This window comes from Triticum dicoccoides, chromosome 7A, assembly GCF_002162155.2.
Source record: "Triticum dicoccoides isolate Atlit2015 ecotype Zavitan chromosome 7A, WEW_v2.0, whole genome shotgun sequence".
Lineage (NCBI taxonomy): Eukaryota > Viridiplantae > Streptophyta > Magnoliopsida > Poales > Poaceae > Triticum > Triticum dicoccoides.
Genome location: NC_041392.1, coordinates 717,690,622 through 717,709,494, shown reverse-complemented (window position 1 = coordinate 717,709,494; position 18,873 = coordinate 717,690,622). Strand labels below are relative to the sequence as shown.

The 18,873-nt window shown below is 44.2% G+C and overlaps 1 protein-coding gene across 1 annotated transcript; it reads left to right on the top strand.

Annotated features, from left to right (window-relative positions):
• Positions 1-6,987: 6,987 nt before the first annotated feature.
• LOC119328129 (60S ribosomal protein L27-3-like) lies at positions 6,988-7,717 on the top strand. Its single transcript, XM_037601155.1, has one exon. It carries the CDS (start codon positions 7,060-7,062, stop codon positions 7,471-7,473), a length of 414 nt encoding a protein of 137 aa, XP_037457052.1. The 5' UTR covers positions 6,988-7,059; the 3' UTR covers positions 7,474-7,717.
• Positions 7,718-18,873: the final 11,156 nt, after the last annotated feature.

Sequence of the window (18,873 nt, the reverse complement as noted above, 5' to 3'; positions counted from 1 at the left end):
GAGTGGACGGCCGCAGTCAAGTCCCGGGGTTGAGCTGTCATGTCCGCAGACCCTGTTTGGGAACGTGCTCAAGGTTCAAAATAGACCAGGGTCGAAGAGTTCGCGTTGTGCTGATCTCAGGGACTAGAAGTTTAGGGTTTGATTTTGCTTTCCTCTACGAGTTCAAGGTTTATTTTAGCCCTTTTCCCGTGTGGGACTGTGACCATCCGGCCGGCTGCCGGCGTACCTGGCAGGACGGAGACTCGGAGCGACGACGTACCTGGCGTGCATATGGCGCGCGGGCGGATTGCAAGGGATGCCTGCTATCTTGGGTACTCATTAGGACTCAGCAACCATGGAACGGGATTGTGACCCAGTCACCGGCCTACGTCCACTCGTTGTCGTTCCCGACCCTCGATCTGGGTCGATCAACGTTGGGTCATGGAACGCGACATCGACCCCGCTTCCTGCTAATATGGTTTATACCACCTTTTTTTGCGGTTGGAAAGAGCTTTCACTAATCAAGGTGGATCAAGATGATCCAAAGCACACAAGTTTCAACTTCCTCCGGCCCCGAGCGCAGCCATACAGCTGTTTTAACACATGTCCGAGCAATTCGAGCTAACTCATGACTCACACAATTACTACCGCACCCTACAACCATCACCTTCACTTCCCGCTCACCATGGATGGTTGCTTTTATCTCCTGTACCAGTCCAACATGGATAGACCGATTAGTATCAGTTTGCAAGATCATGGCCGCCGCCTCCGAACTATCCGTCTCGAGGATAAACGGTTGTGCTCTCCACTCAATTGCAAGGGCGGACCCTTCTCTACATGCTTCAAGCTCCGCTGAGAGAGCATTATCACATGTAAATAGATGGCGGCATGAGGAGAAAATGATTTGGCCATTCGCCTCCCAGTATTCAAGAAAGTGTTGTCGGCTGGCTCTTGTTAGCTTCTGGTGTGACTGAAGAAGGAAGGACAGATGTCGTGGTCGTTCTTCTCAGAAATATGAATAGTAGCAAACAAATGATAGCTAGCTAAGCTCTTGGAGATCAAAGCCACACAAGTTGTATTTCTGCTCACGCATACTTATGTGACATCTCAGTTATAATACCATACATAATTGATGCATCCGAAGTATGCCACAAGGAAAGCCATGAGACTGTGGTAGGACCTGGTTGCAACCTCGTGCCAGGGGTCGAAACCGGGTCTGTGTCTCTTCTTGGACCCCGTTTTGGCGGCGGCGTCGTCGCTGAGGGGCTTGGTTTTGGGGTTTAGGAGGGCGAGGGTGTTGAGTATGATGTTGGAGACGGGGTCGAGGAGGCCGAGGCAGAGGCCGGCGGTGTTGAGGAGGCCGCAGAGGTCGGGCAGGGCCTTGCAGGGCAGCCGGAGCCGGCGGAACGCGTCGTCATAGAAACCGAAGATGAGCTCGCGCGTGGCTTCTTGCAAATCGTCATCGTGGGGAAGAGACGCCTCCTCGTCGCGGCAGTTGAGGCTGTGCAGGCACGAGATGAGCCCCCTTCGAGAGTGAGAGCCGCCGGAAGAAGAAGAAGAAGAAGAAGAAGAAGAAGAAGAAGAAGAAGAAGAAGAAGAAGGGGATAATTCAGACGCCATCTGCGAGCGAGCAGAGACGGCGGGCGGACGGAGCTGGCGTTTTTCTCTGGGCGGCGGGTCGCGGGGAAAGGCCGGCGGCGACTGTGTTGCGGGGAGAAGAGCAGATCAATGAGCGGCGACCGACTTGTGCTTCAAAGTAGCACCGTGATCTTCATGATAGAGAGTCTTCTATGTTGTCACTTTCATATACTAGTGGGAATTTTACATTATAGAACTTGACTTGTATATTTCAATGATGGGCTTCCTCAAATGCTCTAGGTCTTCGTAAGCAAGCGAGTTGGATGCACACCCACTTAGTTTCTTTCGTTGAGCTTTCATACACTTATAGCTCTAGTGCATCCGTTGCATGTCAATCGCTACTCACTCATATTGATATCTATTGATGGGCATCTCCATAGCCCGTTGATATGCCTAGTTGATGTGAGACTATCTTCTTTTTTTGTCTTCTCCACAACCACCATTCTATTCCACATATAGTGCTATGTCCATGGCTCACGCTTATGTATTTCGTGAAGATTGAAAAAGTTTGAGAACATCAAAAGTACGAAACAATTGCTTGGCTTGTCATCGGGGTTGTGCATGATTTAAATATTTTGTGTGATGAAGATAGAGCATAGGCAGACTATATGATTTTGTAGGGATAATTTTCTTTGACCATGTTATTTTGAGAAGACATGATTGCTTTGTTAGTATGTTTGAAGTATTATTATTTTTATGTCAATATTAAACTTTTATCTTGAATCTTTCGGATCTGAACATTCATGCCACAATAAAGATTCCACATCAAAAATTCTGTTTTTATCATTTACCTATTCGAGGACGAGCAGGAATTAAGCTTGGGATGCTTGATACGTCTCCAACGTATCTATAATTTTTTATTGTTCCATGCTATTATATTATCTGTTTTAGATGTTTAAATGGGTTTTATTATGTACTTTTATATTATTTTTGGGACTAACCTACTAACCGGAGGCCCAGTGTAAATTGTTTTTTTGCCTATTTCAGTGTTTCCCAGAAAAGGAATATCAAACGGAATCCAAACGGAATGAAACCTTCAGAATAGTTATTTTTGGAACGAACGCAATCCAGAAGACTTGGAGTGGACGTCAAGGAAGTAACGAGGCGGCCACGAGGTAGGGAGGCGCGCTCCCCACCCTCGTGGGCCCCTCGTGGCTCCATCGACCTCCTTCCTTCGCCTATATATACTCATATACCCCGAAAACATCCGAGAGCACCACAAAATCCTATTTCCACCGCCGCAACCTTCTGTACCCGTGAGATCCCATCTCGAGGCCTTTTCTGGCGCTCCACCGCAGGGGGAATCAATCATGGAGGGCTTCTACATCAACACCATAGCCTTTCCGATGATGTGTGAGTAGTTTACCACAGACCTTTGGGTCCATAGTTATTAGCTAGATGGCTTCCTCTCTCTCTTTGGATCTCAATACAAAGTTCTCCTCGATTCTCTTGGAGATCTCTATTCGATGTAATTCTTTTTGCGGTGTGTTTGTCGAGATCCGATGAATTGTGGGTTTATGATCAAGATTATCTATGAACAATATTTGATTCTTCTCTGAATTCTTATATGTATGATTTGTTATCTTTGCAAATCTTTTTGAATTATTAGTTTGGTTTGACCTACTAGATTGATCTTTCTTGCAATGGGAGAAGTGCTTAGCTTTGGGTTCAATCTTGCGGTGTCCTTTTCCATTGACAACAGGGGCAGCAAGGCACGTATTGTATTGTTGCCATCGAGGATAAAAAGATGGGGTTTATATCATATTGATTGAGTTTGTCCCTCTACATCATGTCATCTTGCCTAATGCGTTACTCTGTTCTTATGAACTTAATACTCTAGATGCATGCTGGATAGCGGTCGATGTGTGGAGTAATAGTAGTAGATGCAGAATCGTTTCGGTCTACATGTCGCGGATGTGATGCCTATATACATGATCATGCCTAGATATTCTAATAACTATGCGCTTTTCTATCAATTGCTCGACAGTAATTTGTTCACCCACCGTAGATTATGTTATCTTGAGGGAAGCCACTAGTGAAACCTATGGCTCCCGGGTCTATTTTCCATCATATAAGTTTTCGATCTATTTTATTTTGCAATCTTTACTTTCCAATATATATCATAAAAATACCAAAAATATTTATCTTATTATCTCTATCAGATCTCACTTTTGCAAGTGGCTGTGAAGGGATTAACAACCCTTTATCGCGTTGGTTGCAAGGTTCTTGTTTGTTTGTGCAGGTACAAGGCGACTTATGTGTAACCTCCTACTGAATTGATATCTTTGTTCTCAAAAACTGAGGGAAATACTTACGCTACTTTGCTGCATCACCCTTTCCTTTTCAAGGGAAAACCAATGCATGCTCAAGAGGTAGCACCAGCGTCCAGCTTAGGCCTGTGATACCAGTCCTCATTGAGAAGGTGCAACAGTTCGAGGTGCCGAAGAAGCATATGGGGCGGCTGCATGCCTTGGTTACACCGGCGTCCAGAGCAACCACTTCGGTTCTACGTGTAGGTTGGCATCCTGGACCTCGGATCCCTTGTCGTGTTGCTGGCAATGGAGAAGTTGCCGGTGAAGAAGCTGCAGATCGCGGACAAGGGAGTGAAGGTGCCGATCCGCCTTGGTAGATTCTACGAGTGGCGCGTGCAAATTCAGTGGTTGGAGGACAGCCCAGTGTTCGTCAAGGGGTGGAAGAAGTTTGCTGCCAAGATTAAGATGCGCGAAGGCGACACCCTCGTCTTCAAGTACAAGAACGATGGGTTCAACCTTCAGATGTACAGGGCCACCACGTCTATGGAGGTGGTGTTCCAATGCATTCACCATGCCGAGTGAATGCCACCCCTGATGAACTATTGATGAGTGCTTTTGCTGCTCATGATGTATAATGGGGCTGATGTTGTGATGCTGGCGTATAGAGGCCGTAGAACATCTTCTTTGGGCTAGGAGTGTGTTCCCCTAGTGTAAATAGTTGTCAGGTTGCTTAGGTATGCACCCGACAGTAACTTAAGAGTACTATCTACTATCTGAATATCTACTATCTCCATTCAGAAATATACGACGTTTTGATAGGCTAAACTAGCTACTTGTTGTTAATCTGTCATCAAAATCTGCTACTATACTTTTTTTTAATCAATCTGCTACTATACTTATTAGTACATGTTCTATGTGTGATTGCGATCTGGTGGCAACCACACCAATTTTGAAAAAGATGAGGACATACCTGTGCCAGAAATAGCAACAAGCAGCCAACCAAACAGCTAAGTACTTTTTTTTTGACATCTAACCAAACAGCTACCTTGCATCTAGGCAGTTTTTTTTTCTTTTTTGAGGATAATTTTGAGGATGTTTTTTTCTTCAGGTGAGGATAATTTTGAGGATGTGCAACGCAGGTTACCAAACGGGGGCAGAGCCATCTCTAGCATGCCATCCACGCTGAGCTTTTTAACCAACCAGTCAAATCCCTCTCCACCATCTGATCAGAATCCAAAGGACTAGCCACCTTCCTTTTTCTACAGCCTTCTTCTCCCCATACAGTAAAATTAAAAAAAAGTCAAAAACATTTTTTTAGGAAAAAAATAAATTAGTGACATTGATATTATCCTTAAAGAAGAAAAAAATAAAAAATAAATTATGACAAAAAATTGCTCTCAATTTTCTACATAAATTAAATTTTCTATAAATGCAAGAACAAATATGTAATAGAACAATTTTCGGTTTCTAGCATAATTTTTTTTGCGGGATTAATAGGTGTTTTATTCCATAATAATAGGATTACAGCCTAGTGGCAGTAGTGCCTCAATACATGGAGGACCACGGTGTAGCCATACAACAGTAGTACATTCATATCGACTATAACTAGCCAAACGATCTGCTACCCTATTTTGTTCACAGGAAATTTTCTGGGGAATAAACTCCCTATCAATCATCAAAAACTTTATCTCAGCAACTAGATGACCATACGCAGAGCGATTCAGATTATCGCCTTTGAGAGAAGCCAATGATGTCGAGGAATCGGACTACACAATGATCGGCCTTCAGAGTGTTGTTTGGCTAGTGCCATACCTTGCATCAAAGTGTGAATAAGTGTCACTGATTTAGTACAAAGAGGGAGTTTTCTCTTTTGCTCGGGATATTGCATAGTAGTTATGTGTATACTAGCACACACCCAAGACTCACACATACTACACATAAAGATACAAATGACCCAATAAAAAAGAAAACAAAAACAAACACACATAAAAAGGAAAAAATGCCTGAACTTAATTTTTGCAGAGACTATCAAATACTTTTTTGTTTGAGAAATAGAGACCAGCAAAAGTCAAATACTAGCAAAAGCAACGAGACGCACACGGAGCCACAAATCGCTCCTAAAAAAGCTAGGGTTCCTTTGTCTCCCGTCGGCGGTGGCGCCAGGCCCCCTCGTCTCCGATGACCCTAGCGCGCATGGGGGGCGCGGTGGATCCCGACCCTTGCCAGCGGGGAGGGATATGTTTTTAGATGTTTATTTTGGTTTTTAGGGTTTGTGTTCTGCTCGAGAAGACAAGACGACGACGGCTTTTTGAAGAGTGTAAGATTCTCCTCGTCTAGCCCCAGTTCCGGTGATGTGTCTAACATCGTCGAAGGGCGTGTGGTGGTGTGTCTCCGACGGATCTTGCAGAATTCGGTCAGTGGTTGCCTTTGGTGGATCTACTCGGTTCTGGTCTTTGTTTGTCTATGTTCGTGTGTCTTCAGGTTGGATTTCAATCTACGCGTCTCTTCGTCGGTGGCGGTTGCTGTTCTGATACGTTGGTCCTATATACAAGGCCTTAGCACACCGACTTCCTGACTGTCTACTACAACAAGTTTTGCCCGACTCCGACAAGGAAGGGGCGATGACGGCGGCGGGCCTTCGGCTTGCTTTAGTGCTTGTAGTCGTCGCTAGGTGGTTATGGATTTGGATATAATTTTTATTATTTTCTGATGTTCATTGTATTACCATGATTACAGCAGAAGTTTTCTCGAAAAAAATACTAGCCAAAGCGACCAAATAAGCTTTTCTTTAGGGGAATGGGTAGTATTATTTTTTTGAGCGACAGGGAATGGGAAATAATAATAATAACGTAGTATAAACGTCCTCCTTATAGACTGGCCCACGGCCCTCCACATTCGCTGGGCGAAGTAACCATCATCACGGCCTTAGGACGACGTCCGAAGGCCCCCTATCGGCCCATATAGCCTGTCAACGGAAGCCCATTCCACCCTGATCCCTAACCAACCGCCCCCACCACCGTCCGATCCAGATCCAACCGTCCAAGCCCTCTCCCCACCCCGAAAACCCTAGCGCCGCCAAGCTATATAATCTCCTTCCCACCCCCGCCGCCAGTTTTCCCCCGCACACAACCCACAACCCCTCCCCAACCCACCACCGGCGGCGGCGCAGCGCGAGGAAGAGGAAGCGAAGATGGTGAAGTTCCTGAAGCCGGGCAAGGCGGTGATCCTGCTGCAGGGCAGGTACGCCGGGAAGAAGGCGGTGATCGTGCGCGTGTTCGAGGAGGGCACCCGCGACCGCCCCTACGGGCACTGCCTCGTCGCCGGCCTGGCCAAGTACCCGAAGAAGGTGATCCGCAAGGACTCGGCCAAGAAGACGGCCAAGAAGTCCCGCGTCAAGGTGTTCCTCAAGCTCGTCAACTTCACCCACCTCATGCCCACCCGCTACACCCTCGACGTCGACCTCAAGGAGGTGGCCTCCGGCGCGCCCGACTCCCTCACCTCCAAGGACAAGAAGGTGGGCGCCGCCAAGGCCGCCAAGGCCAAGCTCGAGGAGCGGTTCAAGACCGGCAAGAACAGGTGGTTCTTCACCAAGCTCCGCTTCTAGGCCAGCCGTTTGACCGGTCGCGCAGGGTTGTCTCTGCCGTTACTACTACCCGAACCCTTTACATTTTTAGTTGCTTGTTATCGGTGACTGTTGCTGCGCTTAAGATGTCCTGTTTTGGTATTGCCCATGAAGAAGACTCTGTTTAGTGTGGATCTTATGAGATATGATGATGTTTCATGTGTTGAATCATGTGAAGAATAGATCTTTGTTGGAATTTTGTTGAGCGTTATTACTTCTTGAGATATGCTGTCTGTTGCGTCCTAATATTATTGTTGTATGGTTTATACTCTTGGTGAATTATGCATCTCTGTTATTCTGTCTGTCAACTGGTTAGTGAATGATTTTGGTATAATTTAGGTCTGGTGGTGTTCTGGTTCTTGCTTGTGTATTCTGCTAGGCCTCTTTTGTTGGTGATCAGTAACGTAGACATTCTATGACTATTTTGCTTGTCTGTTTACAGTAATGATTGTAGCTTATTCATGCTGGCCATTTCACTGCATTAGAACTGGCACTGTTTCACGGATTTTGTCCTAATAGGTTGATATACATGTCAATTGAGTATTAGTCTTGTATTATCTTTGTTTTGGTCTCCTTTGTATCCTTATAGTTTGTATAGCTTACAATGGTAATTCCACAGATGTTTCTGTAAGTCGTATCATGGTATCAGTAAGCTAACTCTAGAAGATACCGTGCTGATACAACGCTTACCATCGAAGTAGACTACAAATATGTGGTACACTACAAATAAACACATTCTATGACTAATTTATTGGTTAAATATGTCAGGCTTGCGAATCTCCTGTCTTGTTTGTTTAATTTGCCAGCTGATACTTGCTCAGGAGGCTTAGCTTTATTACTTAAATACTGAATCAGTCATGGTGTCACTTGTTAGCACTTGTGGCTTCATCTTGTCAACTTTATTATCATCACATCCTGGCAACTGGATCAGCATCCAGTTTAGCATCACATCAACTGTGCAGTGTTTATGTCACTGGTCTCTACAAGATTACTTATGTTTTGTCTTCCATTGGTCTCTAGTGTGCATTTATAAATATATTTTGGCTTGTTGTCTCCCAATGAAGATAATATCTGTTGTTTTTATCAATCCTAACTTGGTATCTGAGCTTTAGCTCTTTATGCTATGGCTCTGACTACCAAGTTTGGCTGAAAACTATGGCACATATATTTCTCTGTATGGCAGTATGTTTGAATATAGAGCACAAGGAACATTAGAGTCCAATAGGGCACTTCACATTGCTAATCTTGGACAAACCTTCATGTATTGACTACGTAATTAAACATGACCTTCTGAGTTTCCATTGTCATGTAGCACATCAGTTGTGCAGTGCATGGTTTGTACAAGATTATTAGTGTGCTGTCTTTGATTTGGTCTCTTGTGTACTTGTGTGTTGTATATTTGGGCCTATTTTCTTGCAATGAAGACGTATGTGTTGTTTTTATGAACTCTAACATGATATCAGACCCGTAGCTCAGGCTAGGGGTCTGATACCATGCGAGAGTTGATAAATATGACAGATACGTTACATAGCATGATAGTATGTTTGAATATAGAATGCACAAAACAACAGAGTCCAAGCAAGCACTTCACAGTTCTAATTTTGCACCAACAGCTCAAAATAGCATGAGTCTGATCTGCCTCTAAAATTAATCTGACGACCTTGCTACAGTATGTTTTTCTAGTGTCTAGTTATCCAATTTTATGAGTCAGCTCCATTTCAGAAATCAAACCCCAAATTATAAGTTAATGAAATTTATTTGCATGATGTGCTGTTGAAGCTTTTCTCTCCTGGTAACGTCCTCTCTGTGTTTCATTTCTTTTATGGTTTGGCCAACTAATTGCAGAGCTTGTGGGTTGTGCCATTTTATTGCTGGAAATGTTGTTTGTGCATGTTTGCCATAACCATGGTCTCATCCACCATTGAATATAGAGTGCACAGAACAATAAAGTCCGAGCAAGCACTTTACAGTTCTAATTTTGCACAAACAGCTCTCTATTGTTTAAAGAGCATGACTGGTTTAAGCCTGTGATTTTGCCTGGTAAAATTAAGCCGCCATCCTTGCTATAGTAGGATTTTCCAGTGTCGGCATTCCATCTAATAATCCAGTGTAAGTATCCTGACACTGTATAGATGTTTCTGATCGGATTTGTTTGCATGATCAGATCTACAAGCCATTCTCTCCTGTTGACGTTCTCCCCGAGTATTCCAGTTTGTGTGACCCGTTCTTTTTTAAACTTGGCCTGCGTATGTTTTTATTTGGGGAGCTTGAATGGCAGAAATTGTGTGTGTGTTTGTGTGGTGGTACTTGTTGTTTCGTGGTCGGTTAGGCATTGTAGTTTGTTTTGAGATCGGCCAGGGCTAAAATGATCTATTTCGGGTTTCTTCTAGTTTTGAATGTTTCACTCAAAATGGATCTAGACTTGTTAATCTCTCTGAAATGAAGCCCTTTATTCTCAGGGGATGCAGTGTGGCGGGCCTGATCCGGCGCCGCTTCACTTTGCATCAAAACTGCGTGATCTCGGCCACTCTCCTTCCCGGGGATATGATCGAAGGCAGGATAAAGTCAATTGCAAGAGAAGACACTTTCTCTCGAAACAGGCTTTCATCCAAGAGAAGAGACTTCAGGATGCTTCGGTTTTCATCTGGCTACTTGCTCGAGATCGATTGGCACTTCTGTGACTGCAACAGTCTTCTAAACCCCTGTACTGTTGGAAAACAGCCAAAGCCACAGCCACTAGCCTTGGCAGCTTGGGGTTTCAAAGGAAACTTTGGAGGAAAGATTGGCACAGAAACTTCAAAAAGCCTTGGAAGCTTGGGGTTTCAAAGGAAACTTTGGAGGAAAGATTGGCACAGAAACTTCAAATTTAAACATAGGAAGGATACATATTACACCAAATTTTAAACGTCCACCCAAGATCTCAGACCCAAGGTAAAAATCTAGAAAATACTACTCTTTACTGGATTGGACAAGGAAAACGCTATGGTTCAGCCCACGGATCACACAGTGCGTCCGCCACCTACTACGTCCAACATGTCTTTATAATTTTCTTTCCTCCGCCGGTTTGCAGCCATGGCTGCTGCTCGAGCGCGCACGCCCCAGTTGCACAGCTCCCTCGCTGCGGCCAGTGATGTATTTTTATACTTTTCGCACCAAAGGCTTTGTTGCAAAAGTCCTCCGGCAAAATCGTCTCTGCTGCATAAATTTCTTGATTCACACCGTAGATGACCATTATTTAAAAGTCCTTCCACAGCATCATCTATGTTGCAAAAAAGGTGAGGACGAAAATAATAATTCTGCAACACCATCACTGTTGCAAAGTCCTCCCGCAACATCATCTATGTTGCAAAAAATTTAAAGATGAAAATAAAAAAATCAGGCGAAAATAACGCTTTGGTGGTTTTGCAGCAAAGCAATTGTTGCAGAGCGAGTTGCGCAACATCCTCCCTGTTGCAATTCCCGACGCACCTTATTTGGGGGATCCACCGACGCTTAGCGCGCCCCATTGGACAAACCTTTTCTTTGGCACAATACTACTCTACTCTTAATAGACTTTACTCAGGCTTTTTGTTCCTCCATTTCATAGCTGCAAGCATCTTGTACTTTCTTAGGGATTCTCACTTTTAATTTTATGTTTTCCATATCTCTGGTTCAAAAAAGGCACATATAACTAAAAAAAGGAAAGCGTTCTATTACTTAAAAAGAATGTAAAGTTTTCATTTCATCTTTCTTCCCACCACCCTTTGTTCTGTTGGGGCTGGACAACAACAATGCGCTGCACAAATTCACCGACACGGTAAATATGCACACTACACAGCTCCCTCCACTTGTGATGAACTTTGAGGACAGCTTCAACCAACAAATAAGTAGCGGAATAACACAAACAACATGCACAGGTGACACATGATTTAACGTGGAAAAATCTCCTCAACTTGAGGAGTAAAAAAACACGGTTGTGGACCAACCGGTTCACACAACTTCACTATGAGAATGATGAGTACAAAGTCTTCTCTAGAATCTCTAAAGAGATTTACAACACACTCTCCACGTTGTCAACCGGCAACAGCAACAACAACCACAGGAAGCAAGATTTCAGCAAAGCAGAGTTTACACAGCTTCTGTACCCTTTAGTGTTTTGCAAATTGCTCTTAAACCGCTAAACCAAACAACACCAAATTTGGCAGACAAGTAGACACATGAGTTTTTGACATCCCCTCCAAATTTCAGCTCAATCAGACATCATTTGCCTACCCAAACTGTTCGTCTCCCAAAACTACTCTGTTCTGAAACTGCAGCAGTCAGAGCTGACAAAACCACTCTCAAATTTGATGCTCCACTGACCCAAACCTCAAACCAGCTAACCAGATCGAAGTACTCAAAGTAAGTAATGAGCTCACCAAGTTTGGGGTCGATCCAATCACGTTTGAGCCTCCAACCACCAGCTTGAACACTGTCTAGTCAGATGCATTAAATCTGAACAGAACCTCTGCTTCTTCTTCTTCCTCTCTCTCAGGTTGTGTTTTCTCTTGTGTGCTCTCTCTCTCTCTCTCACTCTCACGAATGGCAACCACCACCAGCAAGAGATGGGGTGGATAGGGTTTTCTCCTTGCTTCACTTCCCTTGGAAGCACTCTCAACCGTTGGATGCAGCGAGAATCAACAGCTGACATGTGTTGGACTTATGGGCTGATGTTGGGCTGCCAACACACCTCCATGTGGAGGGACTTAGCCCAACAAACTCCCCCTCCCGACATCATGGAGGGTCTCACTGCCTTCCGGCAGCCATGCCAGCGAGCTGGCGGCATACTTCAAGCTTCTTCCTTGTCACCACTTTAGTCAACATATCAGCCCCATTGTCATCGGTGTGAACCTTCTCAAGTTGCATCTGCTTGGAATACAACACATCTCGAATCCAATGATAACGGACTTCTATATGCTTAGACCTTGAATGAAATCTTGCATTCTTACTCAAGTGGATAGCACTTTGGTTGTCACAAAACAACACATACTTGTCTTGCTTAAAACCAAGCTCACAAGCCAACCGTTTCAGCCACAATAGCTCTTTGCTCGCCTCTGTTACAGCAATGAATTCAGGTTCAATTGTATTCAATGCCACACACTTTTGCAGCCTGCTTTGCCATGACACCGCTCCCCCTGCATAGGTAACCAAGTAACCTGAAGTAGACTTCCTTCTGTCAACATCTCCAGCCATGTCAGAATCTGAAAAAGCAATCAGCTTGGCCTCACCATCACCAAATCAAAGTTTCAGATTTGTGCTGCCCCGGAGATATCTCAAAATCCACTTCACGGCTTCTCAATGAGGTCTTCCTGAATTGGACATAAATATGCTCACAGTACTAACTGCATGAGCAATGTCAGGCCTTGTACACACCATAGCATACATCAAACTCCCAACCGCTGAAGCATAAGGAACATGATGCATTTTCTTTTTCTGCTCATCAGTGGTAGGACATTGCTTTCTGCTCAACTTAAAATGGGCTGCTAGTGGACAACTCACAACTTTAGCATTTTCCATCCTGAACTTCTGAAGTACCTTCTCAATATACTTCTCTTGAGACAAGTACAACTTGTTGCAATTTCTGTCTCGCTCAATTCTCATTTCGAGAATGTTCTTTGCTGGACCTAAGTCTTTCATGGCAAAACATTTGTTCAACTCCTTCTTCAACTTAGCAATCCTAGAGACATTCTTGCCAACAATCAAGATATCATCAACACAGAGCAATGATATGATGAAATCATCACCTGAGAACCTCTGAATAAACACACAATGGTCTGAGCTACACTTCTTGTAGCCTTACTCCCCAATGACAGTTTTAAACTTCATGTACCATTGTCTTGGTGCTTGTTTCAGGCCATAGAGACTTTTCTTCAGCTTGCACACATAGTCTTCTTTGCATTTCACAAGAAACCCCTCAGGTTGCTCCATGTATATTTCTTCCTCCAACTCACCATGAAGGAATGCATTCTTCACATCCATTTGCTCAACCTCCAAGTTGAGACTTGCTGCCATGCCAAGGATTACTCGTATGGATGTCATCTTCACAACCGGAGAAAAGATCTCATCATAGTCGATGCCTTTTCTCTGGCCGAATCCTTTTACAACTAGCCTGGCCTTGTACCTTGGATGTGATGTGTGCTCTTCTTGCTTGATTCCGTAGACCCACTTGTTCTTCAAAAATTTCTTGCCCTTGGGCAACTTCACCAACTCATAAGTATGATTCTTATGCAGGGAATCCATCTCTTCTTGCATAGCATTTTTCCACTCCTTCTTGTGCTCATCTTCCATTGCATCTGCAAAGCATTTAGGTTCTGAACCGTCAGATAATAACACCACGTATTGATCTGAGGGATACCTGCTGGAAGGAATTCGACCCCTGTTGGATCTTCTGAGTGGAGCAGCTGGTGGACTTTCTGGTGCTGGTGCTTCCTACTGATCCAGATCATCAACTTCATCATCATACTCTTGTTGCTGCTGCTGGGGAGCATCTTCTTCACCTGCACCACCATGTACATCATCTTGTACATCTTTTGCATCTGCTTCAACTTGCACATGAGCTGGAGCTGCAGGAACTGGGTCAGAATCAATCATGTCTTGCTACTGCTGAGGAGGAACCCGCCCCTTTGTCTTCACAATATCCTCAACTGTTTGGTCTTCAACAAACACAACATCACGGCTTCTCATAATTTTCCTTGCTATAGGGTCAAACAGCTTGTAGCCAAACTCATCACCACCATAGCCAAGAAAGATACATTGTCATGTCTTCGAATCAAGCTTTGAACTTTCATCTTGAGGAATATGAACAAAGGCCTTGCACCCAAAAACCTTCAGGCGGTCATACGAGACGTCCTTGTCACACCAGACCCTGTTAGGAACATCTCCCTGCAAAGGAAACTTGGTGAGAGATTAATAAGATAAACTGCTGTCATCAAAGCCTCACCCCAAAAGTGTTTCCGTAGCTTTGCACTTGACAGCAAGCATCTAACTCTCTCCACAATTGTCTTGTTCATCCTCTTAGCAAGACCATTCAGCTGTGGTGTCTTCGAGGGAGTAAATTGATGCCTTGCAATATGCATCAAATGGCCCAATGTACTCTCCTCCATTATCAGTGCGAATGCACTTGATCTTCTTCTCAGTTTCTCTCTCAACCGAGGCTTGGAATTGCTTGAATACACGTAATACTTGATCTTTGGTCCTCAAAATGAAGGCCCAAACTTTCCTGGAAAAGCCATCAATAAAAATCACAGAGTACTTAGCACCACCAAGAGATCTTACCGACATTATGCAAACATCGGAAAGTATCAAGTCCAGCTTCTCGGGCTTCTTGTGAGGAGGCAGAGTCTTGAAGGCAACTCAGTGTTGCTTCCCTGCTAGAAAATCTGAACATTTCTTGATGTGAACTCCTTTCACACCCTTCAACAATTTTTTCTTCACTAGCACTGTCATCCCCTTCTCACTCATGTGCCCAAGTCTCTTGTGCCATAGAGCATAATGATCATCCTTCTCTAGTGCATTGATAGAAGCACTAAAGAGCTTAGCATGAACATGATACAACACTGAGACCATTTTACCTCTTGCAACAATCATGTTGCCTTTGGTGAGCTTGTACTGCCCTTTTCCAAAACTGCTCAAGTAATCATCTCCATCAAGCAAACTAACCGAGATAATATTGAGACGAAGTGCCTCAACATGTCTCACAGATTTGAGGACTAACCTTGTACCATTTGCGGTCTTCAAATGCACATCTCCTTTTTCAATGATGGCTGCTCTACCATTGTTCCCCATCTTCACAACACCAAAATCACCTGATATATAGTTAGTGAAGAGCTCTCTATGAGATGTAGCATGAATGGTAGCACCGCTATCCGGTATCCAAATCATCTCGTTACCATCCACAAGGTTGACTGTTTCATCAGAAACAACAATGATCTTCTCCTCAATAGTGGAACCAAACCTGTCCTCATTTTCTTCATGCATAACAAGCATGATGTCCTCTTCTACTGCAGTAACTCGGTTGCCCTCTGTGTCACTATCACTGTCAACTTGCTTCTGATCTTGCTTCTTTTTTTTTTCTTTTTGTCTTTCTTCCAGTTGTCACATTGCCACTTAATGTGGCCCTTCTGATGGCAGTGATGGCACTCATAATAAGCATACTCACTTTTTGATTCGCTCCTACCTCTTTCTGCCCCTTTACCTGGACCTCTGCTGTTACTTCTTCCCTGGACTGAGTGACCAACACCTCTGAATGTGAGGAAGAACTAGCTTCAGCCACCTTTCTGGACTCTTCATTTAGTACCCTGGTTTTCACAAGATTCCAAGTGACAACTCCATTAGGTGTTGAATTGCAAACCGTGACGTTAAAGGTCTTCCAGTTGTATGGTAATGAGCCTAGTAGCAGCAAAGCTCTCACTTCATCTTCAAATATTATTCCCATTGAAGAAAGCTGATTTATAATGCCTTGGAATGTATTCACATGATCTGCAATTAGAGTACCCTCTTTGTACCTCAAGCACATCAATTGTTTGATCAAGAACATTTTGTTTGTACCTTCTTTTCGGGCAAACAACTCTTCCAATTTCTGCCATAAGGTGCGTGCATGTGTCTCAACAATGATATGGTTCAAAACATTGTCATCGACCCATTGCCGAATGAACCCACAAGCTTGGCGATGAAGTACCTTCCACTGACCTTCCTCAATGCCCTCCGGCATCTCAGTGGAGAACACTGGCTTCCAGTATTCTTTCACATACAATAAGTCCTCCATCTTGCCCTTCCATGCTTGATAATTTGTACCATTCAAGATATCGTCCTGCTGGTATTCACTTCCATCTTTCACCATAAGAAACTCAACAATTTGCACAAGCAAATCAAGGCTCTGATACCACTTTGTTGGGGCTGGACAGCAACAATGCGCTGCACAAACTCACCGACACGGCAAATATGCACACTACACAGCCCCCTTCACTTGTGATGAACTTTGAGGACATGTTCAACCAACAAGTAAGCAGCGGAATAACACAAATAACATGCATAGGTGACACATGATTTAACGTGGGAAAACCTCCTCAACTTGAGGAGTAAAAAACCACGGCTGTGGACCGACCGGTCCACACAACTTCACTATGAGAATGACGAGTACAAAGTCTTCTCTAGAACCTCTAGAGAGATTTACAACACACTCTCCACGTTGCCAACCGACAACAGCAACAACAACCACAAGAAGCAAGATTTCAGCAAAGCAGACTTTACACAGCTTCTGTACCCTTCAGTGTTTTGCAAACTGCTCTTAAACTGCTGAACTAAACAACATTAAATTTGGCAGACAAGTAGACACATGAGTTGTTGATATCCCGTCCAAATTTCAGCTCAATCGGATATCATTTGCCTACCCAGACTGTTCGTCTCCCAAAACAACTCTATTCTGAAACTGCAGCAGTCAGAGCTGACAAAACCACTCTCAAATCTGATGCTCCACTGACCCAAACCTCAAACCAGCTAACCAGATCGAAGTACTCAAAGTAAGGAACGAGCTCACCAAGTCTGGGGTCGATCCAAACACGTTTGAGCCTCCAACCACCAGCTTGAACACTGTCTAGTCAGATGCACCAAATCTGGACTGAACCTCTGCTTCTTCTTCTTCCTCTCTCTCAGGCTGTATTTTCTCTTGTGTGCTCTCTCTCGCACTCTCACGAATGGCAGCCACCACCAACAAAAGGTGGGGTGGCTAGGGTTTTCTCCTTGCTTCACTTCCCTTGGAAGCACTCTCAACCGTTGGATGCAGCGAGAATCAACGGCTGACATGTGTTGGACTTATGTGCTGATGTTGGACTGCCAACACACCTCCATGTGGAGGGACTTAGCCCAACATGTCCAACCTTCCGTGTAGTATATGATAATTAATCACCTTAATTTTCATACCTTCTAAATCAATTTCACTTTAATTTACTTACCAAACTTCTAATAAAAATACTCCGTCGTTATTATTGACAGGTAAATCACATAAAGTAATTCACGGTCAGAATTTGATGAACATTTATTTACACAATCGCATTATTATTGACAAGTAAATCACTAGAATATTTATATCCCGTTGCAACGCACTGACATTGTTCTAGTCAAGAAAAGGAATGCGCTAGGCTTGGAAGCTAATGATATTTATTTTGAATAACCACTGAGGATACAAACTTTACAAAAACCACTGATGATACAAACTTCTGGTACATTTGACACAGACACACACACACCTAACTAAAATGAGATCGAAGGGAAGGGGCTGGCCCTTGGAAGGTTGACAAGACAGTTTTTTAATGATCAAACCACCATGTAATAAGGGATCAAACCAAGGTGGATACATGTGACGGAATAATATAATTTTACACACGGAGACTGTACGATATCGATCACACCGTAATAATAAACATGAGACAGTAGAAATCAGAAATCAATTTAACACACACATGGTCCATCCGAACTGCTACGGCTGATGCTGCTTGAGACTCATCAAGGTTCTGAAGATACCCACAAGCACACTAACAACAGAAAGCACGGCAACGATGGTCCTGAAGTTGTTGTAGACGAACCTATGCACGGTGATACTCACAGGTCTTTCACGCTTGTACTTGTCAATCTTGTCCGTGATGACAAAGTAGCGGTGACCGAGGCGCAGGTGGCGAGCGAGGCCCTTGAAGAAAACGAGCAGCTCATGGTTGCTGAAGAAGCTGTTAACGAGGTGCTTCGCCCGCAGCTCGTGCACGTCCTCTTCCTTGTCCATGAGCATCGCCAGGAGGGAGATGTATGAGCTGATGACGAAGCCATCTGATGGATGTGTGACGGACACACACGCCTCGTAAGCTGCCATGTTGACGAGCCAACAAGCAGTGCAGTCATTTACAAACAAGGGCGTCAGGGAGAGCTGGCCGAAGATGCAACGGTCTCTCTGGATGCTCATGTCTGCGAACCATGTCTTGTTGCTGGTGGTCAGTTTGATGCCGATTTCCGCAAGCTCAATGGCACTGCTACCTGATGAGTAGCATGTGAGATTGTCTCTACAATCTTCGTTAGGCATATTGCCAATCTGGTAGTGTCGGAGCAACCCAAGGAGACGTGGCGGCCTGTGCCTCTTGAATTCATCCATAGAAACCCTTGTGTTTGAATCTGAAGTTGATGAATATCGTGGGGCGATATCGAAGAATACCGCCATATCAACAAAAAAATTGTACATATGAAATGGTGTGCAAAATTCCATAAGAGCCTCGAGGACCAACCAAGGGAGCTGATTCTCGAGCAGAAAGATATCCCTTAGCATGCAAGGCCCCGTGGACAAGAACATCCGATTGGACAATAAAGCACATTGTTGATCCATTT

Coding starts and splice junctions, on each gene's coding strand:
- LOC119328129 (XM_037601155.1), top strand. CDS start 7,060: ATGGTGAAGTTCCTGAAGCCGGGCAAGGCGGTGATCCTGCTGCAGGGC.